This window comes from Chrysochloris asiatica, unplaced genomic scaffold (genome assembly GCF_000296735.1).
Source record: "Chrysochloris asiatica unplaced genomic scaffold, ChrAsi1.0 scaffold00025, whole genome shotgun sequence".
In the NCBI taxonomy this organism is placed as follows: domain Eukaryota; kingdom Metazoa; phylum Chordata; class Mammalia; order Afrosoricida; family Chrysochloridae; genus Chrysochloris; species Chrysochloris asiatica.
This window is the reverse complement of record NW_006408543.1, coordinates 15,878,656-15,891,480: the sequence shown is the minus strand read 5'-3', so window position 1 is coordinate 15,891,480 and position 12,825 is coordinate 15,878,656. Positions and strand designations below refer to the sequence as shown.

General features: G+C 44.0%; 1 protein-coding gene across 1 annotated transcript in view; it reads right to left on the bottom strand.

The window, feature by feature from the left end:
- Nucleotides 1-10,489, bottom strand: part of LGMN (legumain) — a 50,296-nt gene extending 39,807 nt beyond the window's left edge. The window contains exon 1 of the mRNA XM_006839561.1: nt 10,352-10,489. Within this exon, the coding sequence (XP_006839624.1) occupies nt 10,352-10,489 (138 nt within the window). The remainder of the gene's footprint in view (nt 1-10,351) is intronic.
- Nucleotides 10,490-12,825: the final 2,336 nt, after the last annotated feature.

Here is a 12,825-nt window from a genome sequence, read left to right as displayed (position 1 = left end):
CCAAGAGAGGAATCTACTTATGAAAACTCTTTCACTGAGAACCCTGTGGCGCTCAGTTCTCCTCTGACACACACGGGGGCACCATGAGTGGAATCTACTTATGAAAACTCATCCACTGAGAACCCTGTGGAGCTCAGTTCTCCTCTGACACACACAGGGCACCATATTGGATTCTCCGTGGTTGCTGCTGTTAGATATCATTGAGTCAGTTCCGCTCACAGAGACCCTGTTGCCAACAGAATGAGACACTCATGGTCCTGTGCCATCCTCACTGCTGCTGCCAAGGCTGAGAACAGGGGAGAAGCAGGGATGAACTAGTGAGGAGATCCCTGGGTACAACACCAAGTCATTTCTTCAATTCGGCTTCCCCAGCAAGAGAAACATTTAGTTTGATCTCCATCTGTTTATGAGATGAACAAGTATTTACAATGGTGGGAGCTGGTCCAGACAGCAGGAGGGCTGAAGGAAGATCCAGACAGACCACGTGCTCTGGACATGTTACAGGAGGGACTTGTCCCCAGAGAAGGAAGGACATCATGTTTGGTAAAGTAGATGGTCAGCGAAAAAGATGAAGGAAGACAGACCCTCAAGGAGATGGACTGACAAAGTGGCTGTAACAAGGGGTTCACACACAGGAAACTGTGATGTGAGGGTCACAGGGTCATGCAGTGTCTTCGTGTGGTGCGTAAACATTCATCATGAATAGAAACAAGTAGACAGCACGTAACAACAACAGCTGCCAGCTCATGCTCCTTTCCGCCACATAAAACTCCTTCTAGCTCCATCTGTGGAAACCCTACCACCTTTCCCACCCACCTCAGACCTAGTCTCCACAAGGCCCTACTCTGATTCTCTCCTCTGACTCAACTCACCTAGTCCTGGGCCTAGACTCCATGCTGGGCCTCTTTATGAACGTGTGTTTGGGTGTTTGTGTACCTTTCCTATAAAGCCACAGACTCCTGGTCAGATGGCCCCTGCCTCTTCACCATTGTCTGTAACACACACACACTCTGGGCACACCTTAGACCTCCACATCAAAGGTGAGCCAAAAAGTCAAATCGGCATTAAGACCAGAAAACTGCCATGCTTGCCAGGTTTGGAGTGGCCTGCCGGCACTAGTGATTCCAAGGAGCACAATTACTGGCAGCCAATTTTCTCTTGCTTCAGAAAGGAAACTACTTGAAACCAGAATGCTAAAGCTAAATCAATGCTAAGACGCACCATATGTCTCGAGTCGGGGTTTTGTGCACAGACTGTGAAGCCACACTGTAAGGGTTCAAATCCCGGTTCTACCCTGACTCACCATATGACCTTTACACAGGCTTCCTGGCCTCTCTGTGAACCTACCCTCCCATGTTGTCTGAGGACGATCTGAGATGTATGTCATGTGCTTGGAATCGAGCCAGGCACAGAGTCAGCATTCAGCACAAGGAAGCAGCCTGCTACCAGGATGCTACCAGGGCTCAGAGAACCCTGCACCCCAGCAGCCTGGACAACGCCTGCCTCCAAGAAAGCTCAAACCCCAAACCTACTGCCAAGCAGTCCATCCTGACTCACTCACAGCGGCCCTGTATCAGGTTTCCGCAACTGTAAATCTTTAAAGGAGCAGATAACCGTATCTTTCTCCCATGGAGTGGCTGGTGGGTTTGAACCTCAGATTCTGCGGTTAGTGAGAGTGCTTGAGGAAGGAAGAGGATTTCCTCTCTAGTTCTCTGCTCATAGGCCACTCTTGTCTGCTGAGGCTTATTCTGGGATCTTCCCTCAGTGCCCAACCCTCGCCCAACTCTGCCCCACTTCAACTAGAACCTAGAACCTCTCCCAGGTTCTGCTTGAGCACCCCACACCTCACCCTTGTCTGCCCCATCATCCCCATCTTCACACCCACCTGCCTGACTCTCACTTCACCCTGCTCATGTGCTCATGTAGATTTCTGGCTCAGATTCCACTCCCCACTAGGGAGCTCCTACCCCCCCCACACACACCCCATACACGCGGGAGAGACTGAGGCAGTGAATGGCCAATTCCTCTCTGCTGAGGTCCTCCCCTCAGTGCAGTCAAAACTCAAAAACAGAGAAACCCAATTTGGCAGAAACTAAAAAAAAAAAAAAAAAGGTTGTCACAAATAAAACAGCTTTTCAATGATTGTGTGCTGCAGGATAATGCAGTTGACCACAAGGTCTGCGGTTCAAACTCACCCAGCCACTCCTCAGAAACCCTACACAGGGTTGCTATGAGTCAGAACCGACTCCACGACACTTAACATCAACAATCTTTTCTTGGCTGTGAATCCTGATGTGGTACTGAAGATCAGTACTGGACTGCTAACCACAAAGTTACCTGTACAAACCCACCCGCTGCTTCTTGGAAACCCTATACAGGCTTCCGATGCGTCAAAATCCACTTGGCGGCAGTTAACAACAACAGTAAAACAAATGGAAGTTTCAAATTCTTTGCAGTTCTATGTGGAATGTTCTTCCGACTGCTCTCTCAAACAATGATTAGCCTCCGAAGTCCAGACCGGCAGTATTATTAGCTGGCTGAGGACAGAACCAGGCCGTCAGAGACACAGGCCAGGTCAGCAGATACCACAGCACACTCATTTCCTACCCACACAGTCTACCGCCATCAGCCTGCCTTATGTGGGGAAAAACACTTCGGCCTATAGCCACAGCTTTGGTCTTGCTTCTCTGCATTCTATTTTGACATTTCATATTTTATCCAGGCAAACTCGCGCCACTTTAAAAAAAAAGCAGAAAGAAAAAGTTTTCTGGGAGCAAAGGATGATTGGATAGGCTATGCTTACGATCAAAGCAGGTTGCTTTGTTTTGTTATTTTTGATTGGGTGTCTAAAAACCATGGTGGTTAAAAGAGCCTGTGCTCCCCCCACAACCGGCATTATCTTTCGTGGTGAGAGGAGGCGAAAACAGAGCTGAGTTCTGTCCTCCAGCCGCTCTGCCTTAAATAGGTCAGGTCTGCAGTTAAACAGTAAAAGGGAAAGGGCTGTTTGGCTAAAATGCAAAACCCAAGCAAGAATTAAGTCATTCCGTTTTAGAGCTGGCAGGGACCTCTCTTAAATCAAGCCATGACAACAGACCCGAAAACCAGTGCCCCAAGAGGGACCCTTACTTGCCCAGGTGCACTGTCGCGAAAGGTACCACAGACCCCACACCCACACACTCCAGCTTGGCCACCACAGCCAGGGGAGGCCACTAGACCCTTGATACATGACTAGTCCACCTTGAAATGTAAAATACACAGGATTTGGTACAAGGAAGAAAAGAATGTAAGGTATCTCCATGTTGTTGGGCACTGTTGAGTCTGTTTCAACTCCCAGCAATCCCACATGACAAGACTACAACTGCCCCATACGGTTTTCTAGTTTGTAATTTCTCCAGGTCTTTACAGTGAGGCACCATGGAGACAGTGGTCCAAGTACCAACCTCTTGGTTAGCAGAAAGCGCTTGACACCATCTGAGCTCCATAAACTATCTCCTTACTCAGGGAGGAAGTAGGAAAACTGCTGTTTCAGGGAGGGGATTGTCATCATTGAGATGAAACAAAGTATGTTATGATTTGTTGAACGTGAAGCTGATGACCTTTATAAACCTTCACTCAATTTACAATGAAAAGCTTTTAAAGAGGGTATCTCATTACTAATTTTCTTATTGTAATTGCATGTTGAAATGACAACAGTTTGGATAGATTAGATTAGATTAAAACAAAACCAGTTGTTGTCCAATCAGTTCTGACTCACTGCACCTCCATGTGTGTCACAGCAGACCTGTGTTCCATAAGGTGTTTTGTTGTTGTTAAGTGTCGTCGAGTTGATTACAACCTATAGCGACCCTGTGTAGGGTTTCCAAGGAGCAGCTGGTGAGCTTGAACCACCGACCTTGCAGTTCAAACTGACTTTGCAGTGTGACGCCTTAGTCCACAGGGCCACATATGTGTTAAGTCGCTGATTTTTGGGAAGTACATTGTCAGGCCTTTCTTCCAACCTTTGGATAAGCAGCTGAGCACTTAATCATGTGCACATCCTAGCAACTCATGAGATTAAGTAAGATAAACAAGGGGCTTCATAAAGTTCATGGGAAAATGCCATTATCTTCTCATTCCATTTTTCCATGAACTTTTGGAAGCCCCCTCGTGTTAAAATTCACTGCCCACTTTCTTTTGACTCCTTTTAAAGATGGCTACGTGGCTACTAAGGAGCTCTGGTAGAGTAGTGGTTACGAGTCGGGCTGCCAACCTCAAGGTCGGCAGTTTGAAATTATCAGCCATTCCGTGGGAAAAAGATGAGGCTTTCTGCTCCCATAAAGATTTACAGCCTCGGAAACCCTGTACAGGGTCACTATAAGTAGGAACCGACTCCACGGCACTTAACAAAAACCACATGTTACTACTAGTCCTGGCGCTGTGGGTTAATGCACTGGACTGCAAAATCGCTTTGAACCACAAGGTCGGTGTCCTCAGAAACCCTATTATCGGCTATGGGTCAGAACCGACTCGATGGCACTTAACAAAAACTAGGGACTGTGGACTCCTGGTGTGGAGCTGTAAGATCAGCATTGGACTGCAAACCACAAGGTCAGCAGTTCAAACCCACCAGCTGTTCATCAGAAACCCTATACAGGGTCACTATGAGTAAAGGGAGTCCTGGTGTGGCATTGTGGGATAATGCACCGGACCACAAGGTTGGTATGAACCGCAAGGTCGGAGATTCAAACTCCCTAGCTGCTCCTCAGAAACCCTATACAGGGTCTCTATGAGTAAGGAACTGAGTCCATGGCACCTAACGACAACATGAGTCAGAACCTCCGCGATGGCACTTAACTAGGGACTGTAGAGTCCTGGTGTGGCGCTTTAGGATAAGCACTGGACTGCAAGGTCAGTTTGAACTGCAAGGTGGGCTGTTCAAACTCAGCAGCTGCTTCCCAGAAACCCTATACAGGGTCGATATGAATCACAACTGAATCAATGGCACTTAACAACAACACTAGGAACTACAAAGTATCCCATGAGCCTCACAAGTTTGGCTCACATTCTTCCTCGCTTGGGCACCTGGTTTTGAATCCTGGCTCCACCCCTTCCTAGCTGTGCAGCACTGAGCCAATGGCTTGCCCTTTCTGTGTCCCCAGTCCACTTATTCTTAAGGTGGAAATGAGACACATGCTCTGTGATGGTAGAAACACCCTGCTTCTGAGAACTGAAAGATTATGCCTTTAAAGTAAATAAGTAAGCAGCAGCTTTCTTGAGGTCTGATTCAAATAACATAAAATCAGCCTTTGAAACAAGAAATTCAGCGGTGTTTAGTATCTTCACAGTCACGCGGTCATTACAACTATCTAATTCCATTACCCACCCCACCCCACCCCACCCCCCAAAAAAAACCCAGCACCTGTTCTAAGTCATTTCCTCATTCAATCCTCCCCTAGTCTATGGAAACTGTGAACCTACTTTTGGTGGAGGGCTTCGCCTATGCTGGACACTTCATATAAATGGAAACACGTTACTTTTGTGACTGGTTTCTTAGCACAATATTCACAAGGTTCATCCATGTGGAAGCATCTATCAGTACTTTCTTCTTTTTCACAGCCCAATAATATACCTTGTCTCGGTATCAGAGCTCTGGTGGATAAACACTGGACTGCTAACTACAAAGGCAGCATGTTCAAAGACACCAGTGGCTCCACAGGGGAAAAAAAAGATAAGGCATTCTGCTCCTGTGAGGATTTACAGCCTCGGAAACCCTGCACAGGGTCGCTATGAGTCAGAATCAACTCAGTGGGAGTGAGCTTCGTTTTTTGCTTCGTATACGAACAGCGACTTTGTTTATCTGCTTTTCAGCTGATGGAAGCTTGGGTTGCTTCCACTCTGGTTATTGTAAATAAAAGCTGCTATGAATCTTTGGACAATAGGTTTTTGTGTGAATCTATAAGGAGCTCTGATAGCATTGTTGTTGTTATGTGTGTCTGGTAGCACAGTGGTTACAAATCGGGCTGCGAACAGCAAGGTCAGCAGTTCAAAACTACCAGCTGCTCTGCGGAAGAAAGATGAAGCTTTCTGCTCCCGTAAAGATTTACAGCCTCGGAAACCCTGTTCAAGATCGCGATGCGTCAGAACCGACTCCACGGCACTTAACAACAACAACATGTGGTGGCTTGTGAATTGCTGTGATTCTGGAAGCTATGCCATGTGTATTTTAAATACCAGCCGGGTCACCCATGGTGGAGAGGTTTCCTATGAGCTTTCATCTATGAGCTTCCAGATGAAGAAAGACTAGGAAGAAGGAGTGACGCCACCTAGCAGACATAGCAAAATGTCCCTCATCTGATCATTCAGTTATGCTGGTTAGTAATTCCATACATGAGCCCTGGATACCCACAGATAAATGTAAAAACCTTCCCTAAAAGCCGAGACTGTAAATTCCAAAAGGCAAAGTTTTGCCCCCCCAAAAAAAGCTAAAGAGGATATAGAGAAACTCTGTTAACTGATGGTATGTGGAGGGGATTATAATCAATGTAATGAAACAAGTTATATGAATGTTTGAATGTGAAACCAATGATGTGCCCTGAAAACTTTCACTCAATCCACAATAAAAACCTTAAAAAAAAAAAAGAAGGAGTGACGAACTACTTCCAAATCTTTAGTCACTGAAAACCTTTTGAATAGCAGAGAAATGCTGTCAGATATAGTGCCAGAAAATGAGTCCCTCAGGTTGGAAGACACTCAAAATGCGACAGAGAAGAGCTGCCTCCTCAAAGTCGAGTTGACCGAGATGATGAGAATGGAGTAAAGCCCGTGAGAGTAAAGCCCTCAGGACCTTCATTTGCTGATGGGGCACAACTCAAAATGAAGAGCAACAACTGTAAACATCCATTAATAATCATAAAATGGAATGTACAAAGTATGAATCTAGGAAAATTAGAAATTGTCAAAAATGAAATCGAACGCATAAGCATCAGTATCTTAGGCATTAGTGAGCTGAAATGGACTGGTATAGGGCATTTTGAATCTGACAACTACATGGTTTACTATGCTGGGAATGACAAATTGAAGAGGAATGATGTTGCATTCATTGTCAAAAAGAACATATCCAGATGAGTCATGAGGTACAATGCTATCTGTGATAGGATAATATCCATGCGCCTACAGGGAAGACCAGTTAATACCACTATTATTCAAATTTATGCACCAACCACTAAAGCCAGTGAGGATTTCTACCAACTTCTTCAATCTGAAATTGATCAAACATGCAATCAAGATGTATTGCTCATTACTGGTGACTGGAATGCAAAGGTTGGGAACAAAGAGGAAGGATCAGTAGTAGAAAAATATGGCCTTGGTGATAGAAATGATGCTGGAGATCGCATGATAGAATTCTGCAAAATCAATGATTTGTTCATTTCAAATACCTTCTTTGGACAGCATAAGAAACGACTATACACCTGGACCTCGCCAGATGGAACACATAGAAATCAAATTGACTACATCTGCAGAAAGAGACAATGGAAAAACTCCATAATCATCAGTGAAAACAAGGCCAGGGGCAGATTGTTGAACAGTCCATCAATTGCTCATATGAAAATTCAAACTGAAACTGAAGAAAATTAAAACAAGTCCACAAGAAATATGACCTTAAATAGATCCCACCTGAATTTAGAGATCATCTGAAGAACAGATTTGATACATTAAACATTAAAGACCAAAGACCAGAAGAGTTGTGGGATGACAACAAAAATATCATACAGGTAGAAAGTAAAAAGTCATTAAGAAGGAAAAGGTCAAAATGGATGTCAGAAGAGACACTGAAACTTGCTCTCCAGCATAGAGAAGCTAAAGCAAATGGAAGAAATGAGGAGGTCCAAGAGCTGAACAGAAAATCTCAAAGATCAGCTCCAGAAGATAAGAGTCAAACACTACCAAAAAATGTGCAAAGATCTGGGGTCAGAAAGCCAAAAAGGAAGAACACACTCACCATTTCTCAAACTGGGGGAACTGCAGAAAAAATTCAAGCCTCGACTTTAGTTATTGAAGGATTCTCTGGGCAAATTATTGAATGACAGAGAAAACATCAAAAGAAGATGGAAGGAATACACAGAGTCACTGTACTAAAAGAAAATGGTTGATGTTCAACCGTTTCAAGGGGTAGCATATAATCGAGAGTCAATGATACTAAAAGAAGAAGGCCAAGGTGCATTGAAAGAATTGGCAAAGCACAAGGCACCAGGAATTGATGGAATAAAAATGGAAATCTTTCAAGAAAGTGAGACGGCACAGGAGGCACTTACTCATCTATGCTAAGAAATTTGGAAGACAACTATCTGGCCAACTGATTGGAAGAGATCCATATTTGTGCCCATTCCAAAGAGTAGTGACCGAACGGAATGCGGAAATCATCGGACAATATCTTTGATATCCCATGAGAGTAAAGTTTTACTACAAGTAATACAGAAAACAGCTACAAGCATACATTGACAGAACTTCCAGAGGTTCATGCTGGATTCAGAAGAGGCTGTAACAAGAGATATCATTGCTGATGTTGGCTGAAAGCAGAAAATACCAAAAGGATGTTTACCTATGCTTTATTGACTACACGAAGGCTTTCGATTGTGTGGATCATGACAAGCTATGGACAACACTGCGAAATATGAACAGTCCTGAAAACTTAATCATGCTCTTGAGGAATCTGTACATGGACTGAGAGGCAGTTGTTCGAACAGAACATGAGAACACTGAATGGTTTAAAATTAAGAAAGATGTGCGACAAGGTTGTATTCTTTCACCATACTTGTTCAACCTGTATGCTGAGCAAATAATCCGAGAGGCTGGGTTATATGAAGAAAAACGTGGCATCAGGATTGGAGGAAGACTCATTAATAACCTGTGAAATGCAGATGATGCAACCTTGCTTGCTAGAAGTGAAGAAGACATAAAATATTTACTGATGAAGATCAAAGAACACAGCCTATGGTATGGACTGCATCTCAATGTAAAGAAAACAAAAATCCTCACCACTGAACCAAAAAACTACATTCTTATTAATGGAGACAAGACTGAAGTTGTCAAGGACTTCATTCTTTTTGGATCAACTATCAACACTCATGGAAGCAGCAGTCAAGAAATCAAATGACATATTGCATTAGGCAGATCTGCTGCACAAGACCTTTTTAAAGTGTTGAAGAGCAAAGATGTTAGCTTGAGGACTATAGGTACGCCTGACCAAAGCCATGGTATTTTCAATAACCTCATATGCATGTGAAAGCTGAACAGTAAATAAAGAAGACTGAAGAAGAATTAATGCTTTTCGATTATGGTGTTGGAGAATATTGAAGAGCCATGGGCTGCCAAAAGAACCAATAGATCCTTTTTGGAAGAAGTGCAGCCAGAGTGCTCCTTGGAGACTAGGATGGCCAAACTTCTCTCATCCTTCAGATATATTGTCAAGAAGGGCCAGTTGCTGGAGAAGGATATCAAGTTTGGTAAGATGGAGGGTCAGAGAAAAAGAGGAAGATGCCCAGCAAGATGGATTGGCCAAGTGGCAGCATCAATGGACTCAAGCAGGGCAACAACGGTGAGGTTGGCCCAGGATCAGGCAGTGTTTCATTCTGCTGTACATAAGATCACTATGGGTCGGTACTGAACTCGATGGCACCTAACAACAACAACGTTTTCAAATCTCCTGGGTTTATGTATGTATGAGTGAAACTGTTGAGTCATATGGTAACACCTTTCTTCTTTTCACAATAATTTATTTTGTTGCTGCTGACAACATACACAGCAAAGACGTATCGTATCTACATTTATAATTCAGTGACATTAGTGACATTCTTCGAGTTATGTGACCATTTCACCCTTGTTTTCTGAGCTCTTCCTCCCTCATTCACAGAAGCTCACCCGCCTCTATCAAACTGGCTGAGTTGCTGCAGTTGCCAACTTAATCTTAGCTCTTAAAAAAGTACAATGCCCCAGGCAAACACCGTTACTGATTACTCTAAATTATTTGCTTTGAAGAAGACGTCAGGGGATATTTTTGGCTTGAAGGTTCAAAAAAAAAAAAAATTGCTTTGGAGGTTCACCCAGGATCTGTGACCCCAAAATATCTGGAGGCCGTGAGAACTTGAAATTCAGCGAACTGCCGAACCGCTGTTGAAAAGGACCACACCATTTTTCCGACCCACCAGCAAAAAGCTGAGAGTTTCAGTTTCTCCAAGCCCTCCCAACACCTCAGTGTTAGCCAGCCTAGGTAGTATGAGCAGTGAATTTAAGAAATCTTTTCAAATGACAATGTCTGAGATTGTCCACATTATACCAGAGACACAGAAAAAGGACGCGCCATTGACTTTCTTACCTGGTGCCTATAGTTGTACCAGCCATTGGAGCCAGCAACGATCACCACCCAGTGCTTCCCACCATCCTCTGGATCATCCAGCACAAAAGCACCCGTCCCCAGGACCAAGCCGAGCAGTAAAGCTGAGCTCCAAATCATCCTGCCCCGTGAGGTTTCACCGCAGGAACTAGAGAGGAAAAAAGCAGTCACGTGAAAATGCAATGACATCATCGGTGCTTAAGAAAATATCAGTCTCAACAGTTAACCAGACAAGATCAAAAGGGCAGCCTTGGCCCAAGGATATAGCTCAAAAGACAGAAAGGGAAAAGAAAGAAGGAGCAAGGGAAATGGTAGACACAGGGAGGAAGCGAGAAGAGTGCTGTTACACTGTGAGATCTGCCATCAGGGTTACAAACTCAAACGTGTCTGAACTGTTGAATAGACAAACAATTTGCTCTTCACCCAGCTCACAAAAGACAGTATCATGGGCAATGGATGGCAAAGGTAAGCCCATTTAGTCATCAGAGAGAAAATGCTGAGGCTGGAAATGGTAACAGAGCCGAATCTGAGTTTCAGCTCAGCAGTACATTCCCATGTGAAGAAAGGGTTTCCAATAGCTCCCTATCTTCCCTACAAATTGAAGTTACACATACATAAACCAAAGAACATCTAGAAAACTTTCTGGACATCTTCCAAAGTTTACGTCACAACTTGGAACACAATGCACAGAATTCAACCAAAATTCACTGCACTGGAAAAACGTTTCCCCGTACACTTAGCATGAAATGCTAAACAGGTAAATACATGCATAGAAAAATGTAGGAGGCAGGTATGACTTAAGAGCAGTTATTGTTGACTGGTATGTAGGATTAAGGGTGATTTTCTTCTTCACGTCCTTTTTTATTGTTGAAAAAATATGTATTTAACACAACATTGACCAGTTCAACAGTTTTCAAGTGAGCAATTTAGTCTTATCAATGGCTTGAATCACATTGTACAACCATCACCGATAATCATGGCTAAATTTCCCATTCCCATGAACAAAAGGGTACCATTGTCTAAACAGTATGTGTCTCTTTTAAAACAGTCAATACCTGTTACTTATGAAGTTTGTAGAAATTTAAGACATGTTCAGTATAAACAATGATGGACCATTTCTGTTTGTGGGTGAGTTATCTGGATAAACTGTTACTGTTATTGTTAAGCGCTGTTGAGTAGGTTCCTAGAGACCCTGTATGGGGTTTCCGAGGAGCGGTTGGTGACCCTGAATCGCTAACTGTCTTTGCAGTCCAGCGTATTAACCCGCAGTATACACCAGGACTCCAGATAAGCTGTAGTCATACATTAACAGCACACACTAATTGTCTTTGTATACCACAGCATTACCTACCCTCAGTGCAGGACAAGCACTTTCATCTTGGCCTTACATGAGGGAAGGATGAAGCAAGAGAGCAAGTAACCTGCCCAGTATCCACTCAGTCAGCTTTGGCTAAGACCAGAAACTGTGTCTTCTGAATTCTTAGCCCAACACTCTTTCTGCTACAGGATTCTGCATCTCAAGATTTTATTCTTAATCAAGTCCACACCAGTTTTATATTTGTACAACCAATCCACCTCCTTGAGGATCTGAGGGTCTTGGTCTTTTTCACTGACTATCACGCACGCTATCCTTCTCCAGGGACTGGTCCCTCCTGATACCACACCCAAAGTACATGAGATGACATCTCACCATGTTTCCTTGTAAGGAGCATTCTGGCAATACTTGCTTATCCCTTCTTCCATTGATGGACACCTAGGCTGTCTGCATCTTTTAGATGCTATTGTAAATACATATTTTTTGCAAGACAGATGTGCTAACTCTTCTAGCCAGTCCATGGTATATTCAATATTCTTCACCAACGTCAAAATTCAAATGTATTGGTTTTTCCTTGGTCTTCCTAATTTGTTGCCTTATTTCAATGCTGTTGTGTGCTGTCCAATCAGTTCCTGTATAGGCTTTCCAAGGAGCATCTAGTGAGTTTGAACCACTGACCTTGCAGCTCAAACTAACCTTGAAGTTGAGTACTCATCCTACGGTGCCACATCAGGATTCTTTACTTCAATGGCAAGCAGGAAATCATTTTTTAAGACACAAAAGGCAGGAATGAGCCCAAGTCCTGGGCACCATGGCAGGCCAGACTCTATCCTATGTTCTCAATGTCATTCTAAAAAAAACCACCTCCCTGTGGCACAGCCAAGCCTGTAAGTCTATGATAAAGAGATGGAGGACTCAGCAAAACTGTGGGGCCACTCAGCAAGCAGGGCTGGCGCATGCTCACTCACTCATTGGCTCATTCACTCCCCTACTTAGCCAGAGCCTACTGAACACCTACTTTGCCAGAGTGCTAGGGGCTGGGGAGGACTCAAGAGGGGCAGGGACAGCGTCTCTGCTCTCACGGAGCATGTCGCCAGCTAAGGGATGAACCACCACCTCTAAGTCTAAGAACTAGTGACTT